Source organism: Taudactylus pleione, unplaced genomic scaffold (genome assembly GCF_031769625.1).
Source record: "Taudactylus pleione unplaced genomic scaffold, aTauple2 ptg001664l, whole genome shotgun sequence".
NCBI lineage: Eukaryota > Metazoa > Chordata > Amphibia > Anura > Myobatrachidae > Taudactylus > Taudactylus pleione.
Window position 1 is genome coordinate 92844 of NW_028286061.1, and position 24183 is coordinate 117026.

General features: G+C 55.2%; 1 protein-coding gene across 2 annotated transcripts in view; it reads left to right on the forward strand.

Annotated features, from left to right (window-relative positions):
• Window positions 1-24183, forward strand: part of NEURL4 (neuralized E3 ubiquitin protein ligase 4) — a 288408-nt gene that overhangs the window by 89764 nt on the left and 174461 nt on the right. For both annotated transcript variants that reach the window (XM_088464392.1, XM_088464393.1), the window contains exons 7-12: window positions 1444-1699; window positions 8694-8875; window positions 8950-9035; window positions 9268-9430; window positions 12059-12254; window positions 21738-21814. In XM_088464392.1, coding sequence (XP_088320518.1) covers window positions 1444-1699; window positions 8694-8875; window positions 8950-9035; window positions 9268-9430; window positions 12059-12254; window positions 21738-21814 — 960 coding nt within the window. The remainder of the gene's footprint in view (window positions 1-1443; window positions 1700-8693; window positions 8876-8949; window positions 9036-9267; window positions 9431-12058; window positions 12255-21737; window positions 21815-24183) is intronic.

Consider the following 24183-nt stretch of genomic DNA (forward strand, 5'->3'; position numbering starts at 1 on the left):
TTCTGTCATACTATGCTCTCCCTATCCTGTGATATCACTGTACAATGTTCCTCCAGGTGTGGCCCCTGCCTAGGTTCTGTCATACTATCCTCTCCCTATCCAATGATATCACTGTACAATGCTCCTCCAGGTGTGGTCCCTGCCTAGGTTCTGTCATACTATCCTCTCCCTATACAGTGATTTCTCTGTACAGTGCTCCTATAGGTGTGGCCCCTGCCTAGGTTCTGTCATACTATCCTCTCCCTATCCTGTGATATCACTGTACAATGTTCCTCCAGGTGTGGTCCCTGCCTAGGTTATATTCTACTATCCTCTCCCTATCCAATGATATCACTGTACAATGCTCCTCCAGGTGTAGCCCCTGCCTAGGTTCTGTCATACTATCCTCTCCCTATCCTGTGATATCACTGTACAATGCTCCTCCAGGTGTGGCCCCTGCCTAGGTTCTCTCATACCATCCTCTCCCTATCCTGTGACATCACTGTAAATTGCTCCTCCAGGTGTGGCCCCTGTCCAGGTTCTACACCATCATCTCCCCATCCGGTGATATCACTGTACAATGCTCCTCCAGGTGTGGACCCTGCCTAGGTTCTGTCATACTATCCTCTCCGTATCCTGTGATATCACTGTACAATGCTCCTCCTGGTGTGGCCCCTGCCTAGGTTCTGTCATACTATCCTGTCCCTATCCTGTGATATCACTGTACAAGGTTCCTCCTGGTGTGGTCCCTGCCTAGGTTCTGTCATACTATCCTCTCCCTATCCTGTGATATCACTGTACAATGCTCCTCCAGGTGTGGCCCCTGCCTAGGTTCTGTCATACTATCCTCTCCCTATTCTGTGATATCACTGTACAATGTTCCTCCAGGTGTGGTCCCTGCCTAGGTTATATTCTACTATCCTCTTCCTATACTGTGATATCACTGTACAATGCTCCTCCAGGTGTGGGCCCTGCCTAGGTTCTGTCATACTATCCTCTCCCTATCCTGTGATATCACTGTACAATGCTCCTCCAGGTGTGGCCCCTGCCCAGGTTCTACACCATCATCTCCTCATCCAGTGATATCACTGTACAATGCTCCTCCAGGTGTGGCCCCTGCCCAGGTTCTACACCATAATCTCCCCATCCTGTGATATCACTGTACAAGGTTCCTCCAGGTGTGGTCCCTGCCTAGGTTATATTCTACTATCCTCTCCCTATCCTGTGATATCACTGTACAATGCTCCTCCAGGTGTGGCCCCTGCCTAGGTTCTGTCATACTATACTCTCCCTATCCTGTGACATCACTGTACAATGTTCCTCCAGGTGTGGCCCCTGCCTAGGTTCTGTCATACTATCCTCTCCCTATCCTGTGATATCACTGTACAATGCTCCTCCAGGTGTAGTCCCTGCCTAGGTTCTACACCATCATCTCCCTAACCAGTGATGTCAATGTTCCTTCAGGTGTTGCCTCCTGTCAGACTCCTTCGGTGGTTTATGGCGTTGTTGATCTTTATGGAATGGCTGTTAAGGTAACTATAGTTCACAACCACAACCACGCTGACCGACTGCGGAGGAATAATGCCATTCTGCGAGCGAGGTCACCGGACAGAGGGCGTCAAAGCTCAAATACACCAGACCCAGAACAGCTTCTTTTTCACACCAACTGTGGACAGAAAGCCTCAATCATCAACGGGGGTCGCACCGCACTTCGTCCACAGTACGTAACCCTAATGTCTACAGTAGTCCTAATATCATGGGGAATTGGTATGCAATGCCGGCTGTCTGATGTCTCCTGTCTAAATACAGACAGCGGCATCCCCATGGTCAGTGCCAGATTAAGGTCCAAATGGGCCTGGAGCTGAAATTTATGAAGGGCCTATTGTATGCTGCCGCAGGGGTGTGACCAGTGTAACAGGGGTGTGACTAACGATGTGGGGGGCGTGGCCAGTATATTGGGGAGTGGTCTAGCACCTCCCCACTTTGCGCACATATACATATATACACACACACATATATATATATATATATATATATATATATATATACACACACACATATATATTATACATATACACACACATATATATATATATATATATATATATATATATATATGTGCCCCCCCCCACATACATATTGGTAGGCCGATAGTAGTCACCTATCGCACTACCTTTGTGTAGGCACAGATGTAAGTATTGCTGCCTGTACTACACTACATTACCCCACCACCCACTGAAACACCTTTCACCCCTCAATCAATGCTATATGCCGAACCTCTTACCCACTACCACTCATGGAGGCCATCTCTCAAACACTGAAGTACCCATCATTCACTATCGCTCACCGGCCCCATATTTCAACATCTGTGATCCCTCTCACCACCACTTCCTGACCCTAATGCTGACACACTGATATACCCCTCATAACAGATGCACAAATACCCCTCACTTGCCATCATGCCCTGACCAGGTAACCGACGCACAAATACCCCTCACTCACATCATTCCCTGACCACACAACAGACACACAAATACCCCTCACTCACATCATTCCCTGACCACACAACAGACACACAAATACCCCTCACTCACATCATTCCCTGACCACACAACAGACACACAAATACCCCCTCACTCACATCATTCCCTGACCACACAACAGAAACACAAATACCCCTCACTCACATCATTCCCTGACCACACAACAGACACACAAATACCCCTCACTCACATCATTCCCTGACCACACAACAGACACACAAATACCCCTCACTCACATCATTCCCTGACCACACAACAGACACACAAATACCCCTCACTCACATCATTCCCTGACCACACAACAGACACACAAATACCCCTCACTCACATCATTCCCTGACCACACAACAGACACACAAATACCCCTCACTCACATCATTCCCTGACCACACAACCGACACACAAATACCCCTCACTCACATCATTCCCTGACCACACAACAGACACACAAATACCCCTCACTCACATCATTCCCTGACCACACAACAGACACACAAATACCCCTCACTTGCCATCATGCCCTGACCAGGTAACCGACGCACAAATACCCCTCACTCACATCATTCCCTGACCACACAACAGAAACACAAATACCCCTCACTCACATCATTCCCTGACCACACAACAGACACACAAATACCCCTCACTCACATCATTCCCTGACCACACAACAGACACACAAATACCCCTCACTCACATCATTCCCTGACCACACAACAGAAACACAAATACCCCTCACTCACATCATTCCCTGACCACACAACAGACACACAAATACCCCTCACTCACATCATTCCCTGACCACACAACAGACACACAAATACCCCTCACTCACATCATTCCCTGACCACACAACAGACACACAAATACCCCTCACTCACATCATTCCCTGACCACACAACAGACACACAAATACCCCTCACTCACATCATTCCCTGACCACACAACAGACACACAAATACCCCTCACTCACATCATTCCCTGACCACACAACAGACACACAAATACCCCCTCACTCACATCATTCCCTGACCACACAACAGACACACAAATACCCCTCACTCACATCATTCCCTGACCACACAACAGACACACAAATACCCCTCACTCACATCATTCCCTGACCACACAACAGACACACAAATACCCCTCACTCACATCATTCCCTGACCACACAACAGACACACAAATACCCCTCACTCACATCATTCCCTGACCACACAACAGACACACAAATACCCCTCACTCACATCATTCCCTGACCACACAACAGACACACAAATACCCCTCACTCACATCATTCCCTGACCACACAACAGACACACAAATACCCCTCACTCACATCATTCCCTGACCACACAACAGACACACAAATACCCCTCACTCACATCATTCCCTGACCACACAACAGACACACAAATACCCCTCACTCACATCATTCCCTGACCACACAACAGACACACAAATACCCCTCACTCACATCATTCCCTGACCACACAACAGACACACAAATACCCCTCACTCACATCATTCCCTGACCACACAACAGACACACAAATACCCCTCACTCACATCATTCCCTGACCACACAACAGACACACAAATACCCCTCACTCACATCATTCCCTGACCACACAACAGACACACAAATACCCCTCACTCACATCATTCCCTGACCACACAACAGACACACAAATACCCCTCACTCACATCATTCCCTGACCACACAACAGACACACAAATACCCCTCACTCACATCATTCCCTGACCACACAACAGACACACAAATACCCCTCACTCACATCATTCCCTGACCACACAACAGACACACAAATACCCCTCACTCACATCATTCCCTGACCACACAACAGACACACAAATACCCCTCACTCACATCATTCCCTGACCACACAACAGACACACAAATACCCCTCACTCACATCATTCCCTGACCACACAACAGACACACAAATACCCCTCACTCACATCATTCCCTGACCACACAACAGACACACAAATACCCCTCACTCACATCATTCCCTGACCACACAACAGACACACAAATACCCCTCACTCACATCATTCCCTGACCACACAACAGACACACAAATACCCCTCACTCACATCATTCCCTGACCACACAACAGACACACAAATACCCCTCACTCACATCATTCCCTGACCACACAACAGACACACAAATACCCCTCACTCACATCATTCCCTGACCACACAACAGACACACAAATACCCCTCACTCACATCATTCCCTGACCACACAACAGACACACAAATACCCCTCACTCACATCATTCCCTGACCACACAACAGACACACAAATACCCCTCACTCACATCATTCCCTGACCACACAACAGACACACAAATACCCTCACTCACATCATTCCCTGACCACACAACAGACACACAAATACCCCTCACTCACATCATTCCCTGACCACACCACAGACACACAAATACCCCTCACTCACATCATTCCCTGACCACACCCACAGACACACAAATACCCCTCACTCACATCATTCCCTGACCACACCACAGACACACAAATACCCCTCACTCACATCATTCCCTGACCACACAACAGACACACAAATACCCCTCACTCACATCATTCCCTGACCACACAACAGACACACAAATACCCCTCACTCACATCATTCCCCCACACAACAGACACACAAATACCCCTCACTCACATCATTCCCTGACCACACAACAGACACACAAATACCCCTCACTCACATCCATTCCCTGACCACACAACAGACACACAAATACCCCTCACTCACATCATTCCCTGACCACACAACAGACACACAAATACCCCTCACTCACATCATTCCCTGACCACACAACAGACACACAAATACCCCTCACTCACATCAATTCCCTGACCACACAACAGACACACAAATACCCCTCACTCACATCATTCCCTGACCACACAACAGACACACAAATACCCCTCACTCAACATCATTCCCTGACCACACAACAGACACACAAATACCCCTCACTCACATCATTCCCTGACCACACAACAGACACACAAATACCCCTCACTCACATCATTCCCTGACCACACAACAGACACACAAATACCCCTCACTCACATCATTCCCTGACCACACAACAGACACACAAATACCCCTCACTCACATCATTCCCTGACCACACAACAGACACACAAATACCCCTCACTCACATCATTCCCTGACCACACAACAGACACACAAATACCCCTCACTCACATCATTCCCTGACCACACAACAGACACACAAATACCCCTCACTCACATCATTCCCTGACCACACAACAGACACACAAATACCCCTCACTCACATCATTCCCTGACCACACAACAGACACACAAATACCCCTCACTCACATCATTCCCTGACCACACAACAGACACACAAATACCCCTCACTCACATCATTCCCTGACCACACAACAGACACACAAATACCCCTCACTCACATCATTCCCTGACCACACAACAGACACACAAATACCCCTCACTCACATCATTCCCTGACCACACAACAGACACACAAATACCCCTCACTCACATCATTCCCTGACCACACAACAGACACACAAATACCCCTCACTCACATCATTCCCTGACCACACAACAGACACACAAATACCCCTCACTCACATCATTCCCTGACCACACAACAGACACACAAATACCCCTCACTCACATCATTCCCTGACCACACAACAGACACACAAATACCCCTCACTCACATCATTCCCTGACCACACAACAGACACACAAATACCCCTCACTCACATCATTCCCTGACCACAGAACAGACACACAAATACCCCTCACTCACATCATTCCCTGACCACACAACAGACACACAAATACCCCTCACTCACATCTCATCTGTATGTTCTGTGTTGTGCTGCCCCCTCATCTGTATGTTCTGTGTTGTGCTACCCCTCCTGTGTCCATTATTATGTACTCCCCCCTCCTCTGTGTCCATTATTTTTCCCCCCCATGTGTACATTATTATGTCCCCCGTGTTCATTATTGTGTCCCTCACCCTTTGTCCATTATTATGCCCCCCCTCTCTGTCCACTAGTATGTGCCATCCCCCCTGTGTCCATTATTATGCCCTTAGTCTGTGTCCATTAATGTGTGCCATACCCCCTCTGTCTCTATTATTATGCCCCCCCGTGTCCATTATTATGTTCCCCCTCTGTGTTATTATTCCCCCTTCTGTGTCCATTATTATGCCCCCCGTGTGTTCTTCATTATGCCTCCGGTCAGTGTCCATTAGTATGTGCCCCTACTGTTATTTATTATTCCCCCCTCTGTGTACATTAGTATGTGCCATACCCCATATGTCCATTATTATGTCCCCCTACTGTTATTTATTCTTCCCCCCTCTGTGTACATTAGTATGTGCCATACCCCATGTGTCCATTATTATGTCCCCTATGTGTCTATTATGTCCCCCTATCTGTGTGCATTATTATGTCCTTCCCCCTCTGTGTCAATTAGTATGCCCCACCCCCCTCTGTGTTCATTATGTTCCCCCGTGTTCTTTATTATGCCCCCACAGTGTCCATTAGTATGTGCCGCACCCCCTCTGTATCCATTATTATGTGGGTGTCGCCTGTGTTCATTATTATGCCCCCCATCTGTGTGCATTATTATGCCCCCCGTGTCTATTATTATACCCCCCATCTGTGTGCATTATTATGTCTTTCCCCCCTGTATCCATTATTATGTCTTCCCCCACCGTGTCCATTATTATAGCCCCCATCCCCATTATTATGTTCCCCCCTCTATGTTAATCATGCCCTGCCTCTGTCCATTAGTATGTGCCATCCCCCTGTGTTCATTTTCATGTGCCTACCCATATCCATTATTATGCCCCCTTCTGTGTTTATCATTATGTCCCCTCATCTGTCTGCATTATGTCCTTCCTCCCTCTGTATCCATTAGTATAAACCCCTCTTTGTGTCCATTATGGTGTTCATTCCCTCCCCCCTCTCTGCACCCCTCTGCTTCCTCCCCTCCCCCCTCACTCTGCACCCCCCTCCGTAGTTCACTTACCTTCTTCTCTCTTGTCTGTTCCTCTGCCTCGACCCCTCTTCCATGCTTGCACCTTCGGCTTCCACGGGTCTTCTCCCCACTGGCACTGCACTGACAGGAAGGTCAGGTGCTCTTGGTGTCAGGTCCGTCTCCTCCTTATTCCGACAACCACCCACGAGAGCCCGGCGCGGCGGCGCCTATGTGACGTCACGTGGCTAGACATCACATGGCAAAGAGGAGGAGCTGAGGCACACTTCGCGGCGCAGGGAGGGCTTGTGAAGCAAAGCCTTCTACTGCGCCGCTCTATACATAATCAAGGCAGCCAGGACTAGGTTTTCCCGGATGGGGGGGGAGGGTGGTGCGGACTGCAGGTAATTGATGGGTGTGGGGTTTGTAAGGGCAGGTCATCGGACGGCCGCTTGTTCCAACAGGAAAAAAAAATTATTCCTGTCTCCAGCGGATCCTTCTTGGTGGTGTGGGCCTATTTTCATGGGAGGGCCTGGAGCTGCAGCTCCACCCGCCCCATTGTTAATCCGGCCCTGCCCATGGTTGGTATCCCGACGGGTTGGTTAAGTATACTTACACTTCTCCCCCTAACCCTTCCTTCTTGTAGCCTAACCCTAACCCTCCCACCTTCATGTCTAAACCTAACCCCTCCCCCCAAAACCTAACCCTAACCCTCCCACCCCCACGGCTAATGCTAAGGGTGCCCCAGACTTACCTCGTTCAGGCTCCCGTCCTTCTGGATTCCGGCATCGGGATTAAGATAGGTGTCGGTATTATGACGTCTATCTTATGTCCCGTGTCGGACTTTCAGTGTCTGGATTCAGATTGGTGGTATGTCGTCCGCCGGTCTGATAACTACGTCCCTCCTTTGGTTGCGGCCTCTAGCAGGTAAAAGGGCTGTGTGGCAGTGAGGTGGAGATTAGTGTTTTGCAAAGTGCATTAAGTCTACTATAGTGACTAACTTTAATTAGCATGTTTAACGTGTGAAGACCCCACCCCATATCAGAAAAGAGGAATTCCCAGGAAACATGCCGGTGATGTGCCGTGACGCCTACTCTGTTCTGTCTTCCTTGTCTAACCAGTGCCACCGATGACTTTAACCATGGAGTGGTTCTTAGCAACCGACCGCTTCATAATAACGAGGTGTTTCAGGTCAGGATAGACAAGATGGTGGATAAATGGGCAGGTTCAATCGAGATTGGTGTCACCACCCATAACCCAGCATACCTACAGCTACCTTCCACCATGACCAATCTCCGCTCAGGTATGGCCACCTACCTGCTCATATGATTTGCCAGAGACCCTCTTCAGCTCCCCTGATGATCTCTCTTTGCTCAGGGACGTGGATGATGACTGGGAATGGCGTAATGCACAATGGGACCACCATCTTGGATGAGTATGGACACAACCTGGACCGCCTCAAGGTCAGACGGAGCTAACACTTAAATTGATCTCTTATAATGAGTTAGTGGATAGATATATATATATATATATATACTTCTATTTCTCTGTAAATGCCTAGAAGAACATACTGAATGTGGTTATTTTGGGCATTTGCCTTTATGCGCATAGTTGGAAGTGTCTGGAGCCTAAACGTGTTGGTAATCTTGTGGGGCGTTCGCTGGTCAATCTGTCTTACTCTTCATTCTTTTCCAGGCAGGTGACACTGTTGGCGTCGTACGTCGGGAAGACGGTACCCTGAACTTCTTTGTGAATGGAGTGGCGCAAGGCATCGCGGCCTGGAACGTGCCCCCCAATGTGTTTGCCGTGGTAGATCTGTACGGCCAGGCAGCACAGGCTACAATACTCGATGAAGCTGGTCAGTGCCCCTATGTATAGTCTCTCTCTCCCACCACTCCTTTCTGTCGCTCTCTCCCTCGCCCGCTGAGTCTGATTCAGATGGCGCCCCTCTCTCTCCCTCTGTGTATTTGGGGTGCCTCTCTCTCCCTCTGTGTATTTGGGGCGCACCCCTCTCTCTCCCCCTGTGTATTTGGGTCGCACCCCTCTCTCTCCCCCTGTGTATTTGGGTCGCACCCCTCTCTCTCCCCCTGTGTATTTGGGGCGCGCCCCTCCTCTCTCTCTCCCCCTGTGTATTTGGGGCGCGCCCCTCCTCTCTCTCTCCCCCTGTGTATTTGGGGCGCGCCCCTCCTCTCTCTCTCCCCCTGTGTATTTGGGGCGCGCCCCTCCCCTCTCTCTCCCCCTGTGTATTCGGGGCGCGCCCCTCCCCTCTCTCTCCCCCTGTGTATTCGGGGCGCGCCCCTCCTCCCTCTCTCCCCCTGTGTAGTTGGGGCGCCCCTCCTCCCTCTCTCCCCCTGTGTAGTTGGGGCGCCCCTCCTCCCTCTCTCCCCCTGTGTAGTTGGGGCGCTCCCCTCTCTCTCTCTCTCTCCCCCTGTGTAGTTGGGGCGCTCCCCTCTCTCTCTCTCTCTCCCCCTGTGTAGTTGGGGCGCGCCCCTTCTCCCTCTCTCCCCCTGTGTAGTTGGGGCGCGCCCCTCCTCCCTCTCTCCCCCTGTGTAGTTGGGGCGCCCCTCCTCTCTCTCTCTCCCTGTGTAGTTGGGGCGCGCCCCTCTCTCTCCCCCTGTGTAGTTGGGGCGCGCCCCCTCTCTCTCTCTCTCCCCCTGTGTAGTTGGGGCGCCCCTCCTCTCTCTTTCTCTCCCCCTGTGTAGTTGGGGCGCTCCTCTCTCTCTCTCTCCCCCCCTGTGTAGTTGGGGCACTCCCCTCTCTCTCTCTCTCTCCTCCTATGTATTTGGGGCGCGCCCCTCCTCCCTCTCTCCCCCTGTGTAGTTGGGGCGCCCCTCCTCTCTCTCTCCCCCTGTGTAGTTGGGGCGCGCCCCTCTCTCTCCCCCTGTGTAGTTGGGGCGCGCCCCTCTCTCCCTCCCCCTGTGTAGTTGGGGCGCTCCCCTCTCTCCCTCCCCCTGTGTAGTTGGGGCGCTCCCCTCTCTCTCTCTCCCCCTGTGTAGTTGGGGCGCTCCCCTCTCTCTCTCTCCCCCTGTGTAGTTGGGGCGCTCCCCTCTCTCTCTCTCTCTCTCTCTCTCTCTCCCCCTGTGTAGTTGGGGCGCTCCCCTCTCTCTCTCTCTCTCTCTCCCCCTGTGTATTTGGGGCGCGCCCCTCCTCCCTCTCTCCCCCTGTGTAGTTGGGGCGCCCCTCCTCTCTCTCTCTCCCCCTGTGTAGTTGGGGCGCCCCTCCTCTCTCTCTCTCCCCCTGTGTAGTTGGGGCGCCCCTCCTCTCTCTCTCTCCCCCTGTGTAGTTGGGGCGCGCCCCTCTCTCTCCCCCTGTGTAGTTGGGGCGCGCCCCTCTCTCTCTCTCTCTCCCCCTGTGTATTTGGGGCGCGCCCCTCCTCCCTCTCTCCCCCTGTGTATTTGGGGCGCCCCTCCTCTCTCTCTCCCCCTGTGTAGTTGGGGCGCTCCCCTCTCTCTCTCTCTCTCTCTCTCTCTCTCCCCCTGTGTATTTGGGGCGCGCCCCTCCTCCCTCTCTCCCCCTGTGTAGTTGGGGCGCTCCCCTCTCTCTCTCTCTCTCCCCCTATGTATTTGGGGCGCACCCCTCCTCTCTCTCCCCCTGTGTAGTTGGGGCGCCCCTCCTCTCTCTCCCCCTGTGTAGTTGGGGCGCGCCCCTCTCTCTCCCCCTGTGTAGTTGGGGCGCGCCCCTCTCTCTCTCTCCCCCTGTGTATTTGGGGCGCCCCTCCTCTCTCTCTCTCTCTCCCCCTGTGTAGTTGGGGCGCTCCCCTCTCTCTCTCCCCCTGTGTATTTGGGGCGCGCCCCTCCTCCCTCTCTCCCCCTGTGTAGTTGGGGCGCGCCCCTCTCTCTCCCCCTGTGTAGTTGGGGCGCGCCCCTCTCTCTCTCTCCCCCTGTGTATTTGGGGCGCCCCTCCTCTCTCTCTCTCTCTCTCCCCCCCCCTGTGTAGTTGGGGCGCTCCCCTCTCTCTCTCTCTCTCTCTCTCTCCCCTGTGTAGTTGGGGCACTCCCCTCTCTCTCTCTCTCTCTCTCCCCCTGTGTATTTGGGGCGCCCCTCCTCTCTCTCTCCCCCCCTGTGTAGTTGGGGCGCTCCCCTCTCTCTCTCTCTCCCCCTGTGTAGTTGGGGCGCTCCCCTCTCTCTCTCTCTCTCCCCCTGTGTAGTTGGGGTGCCCCTCCTCTCTCTCTCCCCCTGTGTAGTTGGGGAGCGCCCCTCTCTCTCCCCCTGTGTAGTTGGGGCACGCCCCTCTCTCTCTCTCTCCCCCTGTGTATTTGGGGCGCCCCTCCTCTCTCTCTCTCCCCCTGTGTAGTTGGGGCGCTCCCCTCTCTCTCCCCCTGTGTAGTTGGGGCGCGCCCCTCTCTCTCTCTCTCTCCCCCTGTGTATTTGGGGCGCGCCCCTCCTCTCTCTCTCCCCCTGTGTATTTGGGGCGCGCCCCTCCTCTCTCTCTCCCCCTGTGTATTTGGGGCGCGCCCCTCTCTCACCTGCCTTGACTCCTGTTATAGACGCGGTGCCGCTCCCCGGGGAAGATGACGAAGCTCTCGCTCTGACGCCTGGAACGCCCTGTACACAACAGTCTCTGTCTGACCTGCGGTTCCATCACCTCCATGGCAGTAATGCCCTGATCACCAGTGGTGGCCGCACCGCTCTAAGGAACAACTCACGCAGTGAATTTAATGATGCCATAGTCATGTCTAACCGGTGAGTGCCAGTGTGTAATGTCGCCATAGTCATGTCTAACCGGTGAGTGCCAGTGTGTAATGTCGCCATAGTCATGTCTAACCGGTGAGTGCCAGTGTGTAATGTCGCCATAGTCATGTCTAACCGGTGAGTGCCAGTGTGTAATGTCGCCATAGTCATGTCTAACCGGTGAGTGCCAGTGTGTAATGTCGCCATAGTCATGTCTAACCGGTGAGTGCCAGTGTGTAATGTCGCCATAGTCATGTCTAACCGGTGAGTGCCAGTGTGTAATGTCGCCATAGTCATGTCTAACCGGTGAGTGCCAGTGTGTAATGTCGCCATAGTCATGTCTAACCGGTGAGTGCCAGTGTGTAATGTCGCCATAGTCATGTCTAACCGGTGAGTGCCAGTGTGTAATGTCGCCATAGTCATGTCTAACCGCTGAGTGCCAGTGTGTAATGTCGCCATAGTCATGTCTAACCGCTGAGTGCCAGTGTGTAATGTCGCCATTAGCTTATGATGCATTTAGGTTTGTGTTTTCCCTCAGCCGTCAGTATCTCGCTCCCTCCTGTATCCTGTCATCATCCACTCAGTCTTTTCTACTTCAGGGTCCATAGGGTATCCACAGGATACCTTGGGTATAGGTGTGACGTCAGTCGCAGGGCACCAAAGAGTTAAGCTTTCAGCCTCCCAGGATGCGCTAGGTCCCCCTCCTATACCCCGCCCCCCCACCGGGCCAAGGCACCTCAGTTTAGTTTGGTGCCCGGCCGGCGTCGGGTGCACCTGTCGGAGTGGGGGCTAGAAGAGCCCCTGAAGCTTTCTTCAGTGCAGCTGTGGCTGCACATCTGGATGTACAGCATGGACAGTCAGTCCTGACGTCCATGCTGTCTTCCCTACACCCCCGCCGGTACCAGAACGCCGGTACCGATCCGGGGATGCTGGTGAGCATCTGGGGTCACAGCTAGCGGTGACCCCAGATGTTCCGGACCATGGCCGGATCCAAGGGGGACAAAGGTAAGCAGCGGGGTCCCGCGGTGGGTCCCCGCTGGTCACATGGTCCTAAGTCCCCAGGCAGGGGGCTCCCTGGGGACTGGCTGCAGCGTGGAGCCAGGTACTGAACCTGCGCTTTCCACTACCCCCTGGGACAGCGGACCGCAGCAGAGCGGTAGCGCTGCGGCGTCCCAGGGGTTAAATGCATGCCAGGGGAGCGCGCCTTCCCTGTCTCACAGCCAGCGCCTCCCCCGCTGCACACAGCCCTCTCTGCACTGCGCTGACTGGTCCTGTGTCAGCGCTCCTCCCCCAGGCCAGCCTTCTCTCTGCTCCTCGGTGGCCATCTTCTCTGCAACGCATGGTGAACGCTGCTGGAAGTCTGGAAGGAAGCATCGTGGTCTGGGTCCCCCCGCATACCTCTCCTCCGCTGTGGCTCAGGTCTGTGTATGCAGCGCTGTGTCCTACCAGGCCCTGTGTCTGTGTAGTGGAGTGATCAGCGCTGTTAGTGCAGGAATTGTTATTTCTCTGCATTGTATGTGACTGTGCTAGTGCTGCTGCCTGTAATCTTTTCTTCTCTAAAAACTGTCAGCTTTATTACTGTCCCTGTTTTTTCTGCTAAGCCCTTGCGGTGCGGTGCTGCAGGGTGGTCTCTCGCCTATTTAATACTTAATTGGTGAGAGAGGTCACATACGTGGTGCCATCATGTCTGAAAGTGATTTTCCCCTCCGGCTACAGTGTACCACGTGCAAAGTACCGTTAGCGGAGGGGGAGGGTAGCGCGGAGGGCCTTTGCCCGCAGTGTTTGTCCATGGCGCGGCCTATTACGGTTACAGCACCGGTACAGGAGCCGCCCTGGGCTTGTTTCGCTCAGGCGTTAACAGCTTTAGTGGGCCAGTTAGCTCCGCAGCCCGCGTTTACTCCGATGGGTTTGTCCCAGCAGTCTGTGGTGTCGTCACCCATGCAGGGGTTCCCACGACAATTGGTGGTACCCCACAGTCTCCCTATTTCCCCGCTCCCGGGTTCTCAGGAGCCAGCGTGGGTTAACTCCCTGACGAGTTCTGTACAGCACTTGTCGGATGTGTTGCAAGGGGAGTCTGTGATGCGGCCTCATAAACGGCCGGTGGCGTCTCTGTCTGCTCCTTATGAGGATGACGAAGGGACGTCTGATGATGGGGAGATTCTAGATCCTTACGATCAGGAACCTCTCCATACTAAGGACGCTGATACTAAGTCCAAAGTATATATTCCTGGACTTATTCGGGCGGTCCGCACAGCCTTGGTGATTGAGGACGATGTTCCCCCAGCGGCTAAATCTAAGTATGCCTTTTTCAAAGATGTGAAGGGCGATGCCACAGTCTTTCCTCTTTCGGGTCAGTTGGTGGACCATTTAGAGGAGGCGTGGAAACAACCTGGCAAAAGATACCAGCCGCAGAGACGTCTGGCGGTGGCTTATCCGTTCGCGGATAATTATTTTGCTAAGTGGGAATCCCCTCGAAAGGTAGATTCTCACGTGACCCGTCTTGTCCGTAGTGCAACATTGCCGATGCCATCCATGTCCTCCCTTAAGGATGCTACGGACCGCAAGGTGGAGATCTGCCTGAAGTCCGCTTATTCCCTTGCAGGGGGGGCAGCACGGCCGGCTATGGCCATTTGCTGGGTTGCCAGAGCGATGGAGCGCTGGGCGGATTCATTAGAGGCTTCTTTTGATTCCGACTGTCCGGCCGAACAGGCGGAGTTGATTGGCAATCTCCGTGATTCGGCCACCTACATCAACGAGGCGGCTCTAGACATTAGTACTCTGGTGTCTAGAATTTCTTCAGCAGCGGTAGCTGCTCGTCGCACCTTGTGGCTGCGATCCTGGAAGGCGAACACAGATTCCAAGAAAGGTCTGGAAGCGTTGCCGTTTACCGGAGAAGTTCTCTTCGGTCCCGGATCTGGATAAGATTGTGGCCACGCTGGCGGCAGCCAAATCTGCTTGTCTCCCGTCGGCCGCTGCTCCTTCTGGTTCTGGTCCATCGTCCTTTCGGTCATCTAGGGCCCAGGGCAGGCCCAAACCACAGTCGTTTCCTCGACAGGCTGGCCCTAAGAAATCGGTCAAGCCCCGGAAACAGGCATGGAGTACCAGACGTCCGGCCCCCAAGCCAGATGACAAGCCTGCGGCCTGACGGTCCGGGTCTGCCCTTGGGGGATCCCAGGGTGGGAGGCCGCCTGCTGCAGTTCTCCCGGTGTTGGTCGTTCACTACGACAGACACTTGGGTTCTGGAGGTGGTCTCCCACGGGTACGCCCTCTCCTTCCGGCACAGACCCCCGGCTCGATTCTTCACCACGGGTCTACCATCAGACCGGAACAAGGCTACGGAGCTGCGGAAGGTATTGCACACTATGCTCCAGGCTGGAGTTATAGTGCCTGTTCCATTCTGCAAGAGGGGCCAGGGTTTCTATTCAAATCTATTTTTGGTACAGAAACCCAATGGGTCATATCGTCCGATTCTCAACCTCAAAGCACTCAACAAGTCTTTGCAGGTCCCGAAGTTTCGGATGGAGACCCTACGGTCCATCATTCTGGCGCTGGAACCTGGGGACTACATGGTGTCCTTGGACATACAGGACGCTTACCTGCATGTCCCTATTCTTTTGCGCCATCAAGAGTTCCTTCGGTTTGCAATCCGCAGCGACCACTTCCAGTTTCGGGATGTTACCTTTTGGCCTGGCGACAGCACCACGTGTTTTCACCAAGGTGATGGCGGTCATGGCGACTTCTCTGCGGCTGCAAGGAGTCCGCATGTTGCCGTACTTGGACGACCTGTTATTGGTGGCAGGATCTCCAGAGCTCCTGTTACGCCACTTGGACCTGACCATTGCACTGCTGCAACGGCACGGCTGGCTAATCAACTGGCAGAAGTCCACTCTAATCCCGTCTCGGAGGATTCTGCATCTTGGAGCCTTATTGGACTCGGGACAGCAAAGGATCTTCGTGACGGAGGACAAGATCTCTGCTTTACAGTCAAGGGTGCGCAGTTGTCTGCACAGCCGCCGGGTGTCCTTACACTCGGCGATGAGGCTACTGGGCTCCATGGTGTCGGTGTTCGACATGGTGGAATACGCCCAGTTTCACTCCAGACCTCTGCAGCACCTGATCCTGTCCAAGTGGAACGGGCTGCCTCAGTCTCTGAAGTTCCAGACGATTGTGCTCACCCCGGAGGTTCGCCTGTCCCTTGCGTGGTGGTTAAAGACGACCCACCTCAACAAGGGACGTCCGTTCTGGGTTCCAAATTGGGTCCTGTTGACAACGGACGCCAGTCTTCGGGGCTGGGGAGCAGTTTCGGGTCCACACTTGTTCCAGGGCAGGTGGACGCCGACAGAAGCGGAGCTTCCAATAAATATCTTGGAACTCCGTGCGGTCTTCAATGCTCTCCTGCAGGCACAGCGGTTTCTCCAGGGTCACCCGGTGCAGGTCCAGTCGGACAATGCTACCACCGTGGCCTACATAAACAGGCAAGGAGGAACTTGCAGTCGCGCGGCTCTCGTAGAGGTCTCTCGGATCTAGGTTTGGGTGGAGTGCAATTTTCCGGCACAACAACAAGTTGCCGGTGTACGGGTCTCGCACAAGAGACGAAGGGGCGTCTCTGGTGGATGCTCTGTCCGTCCGGTGGACGTTCAGGTTCGCATACCTGTTCCCTCCGGTCTCCCTTCTTCCACGGGTAATCCGGAAATTCAAACAGGAAGGAGGGACGCTCCTGTTGATAGCTCCCGCGTGGCCCAGACGGCACTGGTTCTCAGACCTTCAGGGTCTGTCCATGGACAGTCCTCTGCGGTTGCCGCTACGACCGGACCTTCTGTCTCAGGGTCCTTGTCTTCACCCGGACCTGACTCGGCTGTCTTTGACGGCGTGGCTGTTGAGACGGCCATGCTGAGGTCCCGGGGGTTTTCCAGCTCTGTGGTGCGTACCATGTTACGAGCTCGGAAACCGTCTTCCGCGAGGATATACCATCGCGTGTGGCATACGTTCTTCCAGTGGTGTCGACCGAGAGGTTATGCTCCGCGGGAGTTTCGTCTGTCTCGGATTCTCGCCTTCCTGCAAGCGGGACTAGATCATGGGCTTCGCCTTGCTTCTTTGAAGGTACAGGTTTCGGCCCTATCTGTCTGGTTTCACCGTAGGATTGCTACAATCCCGGATGTGCGCACCTTTATGCATTGTGTTCTCCGTATTCAGCCGCCCTTTGTTCCACCTGTGGCGCCTTGGGATTTGGCTGTGGTCCTGAGGGCTCTCCAAGGACCGCCGTTTGAACCACTGGGCTCAGTGGATCTTAAATGGCTAACAGCTAAGACTGTTTTCCTTCTGGCCATTGCTTCGGCCAGACGTGTTTCTGAGTTAGGGGCTCTTTCTTGTAGACCCCCTTTCTTGGTTTTTCATGGGAACAGGGCAGTGCTCCGCACTCGGCCAGAGTTTCTTCCCAAAGTTGTTTCCCAGTTTCATGTTAACGAGGAAATAGTTGTTCCGGCCTTTAACTCACCGGGTCTTTCCGTGGGTGAGGCCTCTTTGGATGTTGTGCGGGCCTTAAGGACTTATGTTGACCGCACTTCTTCGTTTAGGAAGTCGGACGCTTTGTTTGTCCTCTATGGCTTCCGTAAAAAGGGTTGGCCTGCTTCAAAGCAAACTTTGGCAGCCTGGATCCGTATGGCTATTTCTGAAGCTTATCTTCATGAAGGCCTACCGGTCCCTCCTTCTCTGAAGGCTCATTCCACTAGGTCTGTGGGTCCTTCGTGGGCAGCTCGACGTGGTGCCTCGGCAGTTCAGATCTGCAAGGCTGCTACGTGGTCTTCTGTCCATACCTTCGTGAGGTATTACAGGTTTGACACCTTCGCCTCTCAGGATGCTTCCTTCGGGCGGCGGATTCTCCTTTCTGCACAGGAGCGTCCCCACCCTTAAAGGATACTGCTTTGGGACATCCCCAAGGTATCCTGTGGATACCCTATGGACCCTGAAGTAGAAAATATGAGATATGGTAAGAACTTACCCTTGTTATCTCTATTTCTACGAAGTCCATAGGGTTCCACAGGACTCCCGCCCTGTCGCACCTGTGCTGCAGATGGGCTTTGCTCTGGTCACCGGTTTTCCGTCTCCCTCTGGTGAGAATGTGATTCTTGTATGTGTCCAGATCTTTGTTCTCTCTCTTCCTTCTCCTCCTCCGGCCTATGGCTTGGTAACTAACTGAGGTGCCTTGGCCCGGGGGCGGGGTATAGGAGGGGGACCTAGTGCATCCTGGGAGGCTGAAAGCTTAACTCTTTGGTGCCCTGCGACTGACGTCACACCTATACCCAAGGTATCCTGTGGAAACCTATGGACTTCGTAGAAATAGAGATAACAAGGGTAAGTTCTTACCATATCTCATATTTTTCCCGCCCCCTGTTGCTGTTCTCCTCCATCTCTCCGCACCCTTCATCTTCCCTCTCAGTCTCTCCCCGCCCCCCCCGTCGGCCCTCTCAGTCTCTCCCCGCCCCCCCCCGTCGGCCCTCTCAGTCTCTCCCCGCCCCCCCCGTCGGCCCTCTCAGTCTCTCCCCGCCCCCCCCGTCGGCCCTCTCAGTCTCTCCCCGCCCCCCCCGTCGGCCCTCTCAGTCTCTCCCCGCCCCCCCCGTCGGCCCTCTCAGTCTCTCCCCGCCCCCCCCGTCGGCCCTCTCAGTCTCTCCCCGCCCCCCCCGTCGGCCCTCTCAGTCTCTCCCCGCCCCCCCCGTCGGCCCTCTCAGTCTCTCCCCGCCCCCCCCGTCGGCCCTCTCAGTCTCTCCCCGCCGCCCCCGTCGGCCCTCTCAGTCTCTCCCCCCCTCCTCCCGTCGGCCCTCTGTCTCTCCCCCCCTCCTCCCGTCGGCCCTCTCAGTCTCTCCCCGCCCCCCCCGTCGGCCCGCTCAGTCTCTCCCCTCCCCGCCCCCCCCGTCGGCCCGCTCAGTCTCTCCCCGCCCCCCCCCCTGTCGGCCCGCTCAGTCTCTCCCCGCCCCCCCCCCCGTCGGCCCGCTCAGTCTCTCCCCGCCCCCCCCGTCGGCCCTCTGTCTCTCCCCCCCTCCTCCCGTCGGCCCTCTCAGTCTCTCCCCCCCTCCTCCCGTCGGCCCTCTCAGTCTCTCCCCCCCATCTCCCGTCGGCCCTCTCAGTCTCTCCCCGCCCCCCCCCCCCCCGTCGGCCCTCTCAGTCTCTCCCCGCACCCCCCCGTCGGCCCTCTCTGTCTCTCCCCGCCCCCCCCGTCGGCCCTCTCAGTCTCTCCCCGCGCCCCCCCCGTCGGCCCTCTCAGTCTCTACCCGTCGGCCCTCTCAGTCTCTCCCCGCCCCCCCCCGTCGGCCCTCTCAGTCTCTCCCCGCCCCCCCCCCCCCGTCGGCCTTCTCAGTCTCTCCCCGTCCCCCCCCCGTCGGCCCTCTCAGTCTCTTCCCGTCGGCCCTCTCAGTCTCTCCGCCCCCGCCCCCCCCGTCGGCCCTCTCAGTCTCTACCCGTTGGCCCTCTCAGTCTCTCCCCGCCCCCCCCCTCGGCCCTCTCAGTCTCTCCCCGCGCCCCCCCGTCGGCCCTCTCAGTCTCTACCCGTCGGCCCTCTCAGTCTCTCCCCGCCCCCCCCCCCGTCGGCCCTCTCAGTCTCTCCCCGCCCCCCCCCCCGTCGGCCCTCTCAGTGTCTACCCGTCGGCCCTCTCAGTCTCTCCCCGCCCCCCCCGTCGGCCCTCTCAGTCTCTACCCGTTGGCCCTCTCAGTCTCTCCCCGCCCCCCCCGTCGGCCCTCTGTCTCTCTCCCCCCCCCCCCCCCCCCCCCCCCGTCGGCCCTCAGTCTCTCCCCGCCCCCCCCCCCCCCGTCGGCCCTCAGTCTCTCCCCGCCCCCCCCCCCCGTCGGCCCTCTCAGTCTCTCCCGCCCCCCCCCCCCCCGTCGGCCCTCTGTCTCTCCCGGCCCCCCCCCCCCCCGTCGGCCCTCTCAGTCTCTCCCGGCCCCCCCCCCGTCGGCCCTCTCAGTCTCTCCCGGCCCCCCCCCCCGTCGGCCCTCTCAGTCTCTCCCGCCCCCCCCCCCCCCCGTCGGCCCTCTCAGTCTCTCCCCGCGCCCCCCCGTCGGCCCTCTCAGTCTCTACCCGTCGGCCCTCTCAGTCTCTCCCCGCCCCCCCCCGTCGGCCCTCTCAGTCTCTCCCCGCCCCCCCCCCCCCTGTCGGCCTTCTCAGTCTCTCCCCGCCCCCCCCCCCGTCGGCCCTCTCAGTCTCTTCCCGTCGGCCCTCTCAGTCTCTCCCCGCCCCCCCCCCGTCGGCCCTCTCAGTCTCTACCCGTTGGCCCTCTCAGTCTCTCCCCGCCCCCCCCCTCGGCCCTCTCAGTCTCTCCCCGCGCCCCCCCGTCGGCCCTCTCAGTCTCTACCCGTCGGCCCTCTCAGTCTCTCCCCGCCCCCCCCCCCCGTCGGCCCTCTCAGTCTCTCCCCGCCCCCCCCCCGTCGGCCCTCTCAGTGTCTACCCGTCGGCCCTCTCAGTCTCTCCCCGCCCCCCCCGTCGGCCCTCTCAGTCTCTACCCGTTGGCCCTCTCAGTCTCTCCCCGCCCCCCCCGTCGGCCCTCTGTCTCTCCCCGCCCCCCGTCGGCCCTCTGTCTCTCCCCGCCCCCCCCCCCCGTCGGCCCTCAGTCTCTCCCCGCCCCCCCCCGTCGGCCCTCTCAGTCTCTCCCGCCCCCCCCCCCCGTCGGCCCTCTGTCTCTCCCGGCCCCCCCCCCCCGTCGGCCCTCTCAGTCTCTCCCGGCCCCCCCCGTCTCGGCCCTCTCAGTCTCTCCCGGCCCCCCCCCGTCGGCCCTCTCAGTCTCTCCCGCCCCCCCCCCCCCCCCCGTCGGCCCTCTCAGTCTCTCCCGCCCCCCCCCCGTCGGCCCTCTCAGTCTCTCCCGGCCCCCCCCCCCCCCGTCGGCCCTCTCAGTCTCTCCCGCCCCCCCCCCGTCGGCCCTCTCAGTCTCTCCCCACCCCCCCCCCCCGTCGGCCCTCTCAGTCTCTCCCCGCGCCCCCCGTCGGCCCTCTGTCTCTCCCCGCCCCCCCCCCCCCGTCGGCCCTCTCAGTCTCTACCCGTCGGCCCTCTCAGTCTCTACCCGTCGGCCCTCTCAGTCTCTACCCGTCGGCCCTCTCAGTCTCTACCCGTCGGCCCTCTCAGTCTCTACCCGTCGGCCCTCTCAGTCTCTACCCGTCGGCCCTCTCAGTCTCTACCCGTCGGCCCTCTCAGTCTCGTCGGCCCCTCTCGAGTCTCTACCCTCCGCCCCTCTCCCGGCCCCCCCCCCCCCCCCGTCGGCCCTCTCAGTCTCTCCCGCGCCTCCACCCCCCATCGGCCCTCTCAGTCTCTCCCGCCCCCCCCCCCACGCCCCTCAGCCTCCCCGCCCCCCCCCCCCCCCCCCCCCCGTCGGCCCTCTCAGTCTCTCCCGCCCCCCCCCCCCCCCGTCGGCCCTCTCAGTCTTTCCCCGCCCCCCGTCGGCCCTCTCAGTCTTTCCCCGCCCCCCGTCGGCCCTCTCCCCATTTATCTTCATGTTGCTTCTTTCTTTACTCCAGGGCACTGAGAGATGGGGAACTTTTTGAAATTGTTATCCAGAAGATGGTGGATCGCTGGTCAGGATCTATAGAGGCTGGTGAGGATCGGTCAGATATAATTGATGACTTGTATGGATTATGAAGTGATGATTTATGGGTGAGAGATATGAAACCTAGAGACTAACTGAAGGTCTTGGTATGTATAGGGGAGGAACATCGCACCTCCAACATTTCACCCCCATGAATGGATGACTGGCATACAGTATGGCCACAGAGCACTTACCGTATGGCCAGCATCATACATATTACATACAGTATGGCCACAGACCACTTACCGTATAGCCAGCATCATACATATTACATACAGTATGGCCAGCATTGTACATATTACATACAGTATGGCCACAGAACACTTACCGTATAGCCAGCATCATACATATTACATACAGTATGGCCACAGAGCACTTACCGTATAGCCAGCATCATACATATTACATACAGTATGGCCAGCATCGTACATATTACATACAGTATGGCCACAGACCACTTACCGTATAGCCAGCATCATACATATTACATACAGTATGGCCAGCATCGTACATATTACATACAGTATGGCCACAGAGCACTTACCGTATGGCCAGCATCATACATATTACATACAGTATGGCCACAGACAACTTACCGTATAGCCAGCATCATACATATTACATACAGTATGGCCACAGAACACTTACCGTATGGCCAGCATCGTACATATTACATACATTATGGCCACAGAACACTTACCGTATGGCCAGCATCATACATATTACATACAGTATGGCCACAGACCACTTACCGTATAGCCAGCATCGTACATATTACATACAGTATGGCCACAGACCACTTACCGTATGGCCAGCATCGTACATATTACATACAGTATGACCACAGAACACTTACCGTATAGCCAGCATCATACATATTACATACAGTATGGCCACAGAGCACTTACCGTATGGCCAGCATCGTACATATTACATACAGTATGACCACAGAACACTTACCGTATAGCCAGCATCGTACATATTACATACAGTATGGCTACAGAACACTTACTGTATGGCCAGCATCGTACATATTACATACAGTATGGCCACAGAGCACTTACCGTATGGCCAGCATCATACATATTACATACAGTATGGCCACAGACCACTTACCGTATAGCCAGCATCATACATATTACATACAGTATGGCCAGCATTGTACATATTACATACAGTATGGCCACAGAACACTTACCGTATAGCCAGCATCATACATATTACATACAGTATGGCCACAGAGCACTTACCGTATAGCCAGCATCATACATATTACATACAGTATGGCCAGCATCGTACATATTACATACAGTATGGCCACAGACCACTTACCGTATAGCCAGCATCATACATATTACATACAGTATGGCCAGCATCGTACATATTACATACAGTATGGCCACAGAGCACTTACCGTATGGCCAGCATCATACATATTACATACAGTATGGCCACAGACAACTTACCGTATAGCCAGCATCATACATATTACATACAGTATGGCCACAGAACACTTACCGTATGGCCAGCATCGTACATATTACATACATTATGGCCACAGAACACTTATTATGGCCAGCATCATACATATTACATACAGTATGGCCACAGACCACTTACCGTATAGCCAGCATCGTACATATTACATACAGTATGGCCACAGACCACTTACCGTATGGCCAGCATCGTACATATTACATACAGTATGACCACAGAACACTTACCGTATAGCCAGCATCATACTTATTACATACAGTATGGCCACAGAGCACTTACCGTATGGCCAGCATCGTACATATTACATACAGTATGACCACAGAACACTTACCGTATAGCCAGCATCGTACATATTACATACAGTATGGCTACAGAACACTTACTGTATGGCCAGCATCGTACATATTACATACAGTATGGCCACAGAGCACTTACCGTATGGCCAGCATCGTACATATTACATACAGTATGGCCACAGAGCACTTACCGTATGGCCAGCATCGTACATATTACATACAGTATGGCCACAGAGCACTTACCGTATGGCCAGCATCGTACATATTACATACAGTATGGCCACAGAGCACTTACCGTATGGCCAGCATCGTACATATTACATACAGTATGGCCACAAACCACTTTCCGTATGGCCAGCATCGTACATATTACATACAGTATGGCCACAGAACACTTACCGTATGGCCAGCATCGTACATATTACATACAGTATGGCCACAGAACACTTACCGTATGGCCAGCATCGTACATATTACATACAGTATGGCCACAGACCACTTACCGTATAGCCAGCATCATACATATTACATACAGTATGGCCACAGACCACTTTCCGTATAGCCAGCATCATACATATTACATAC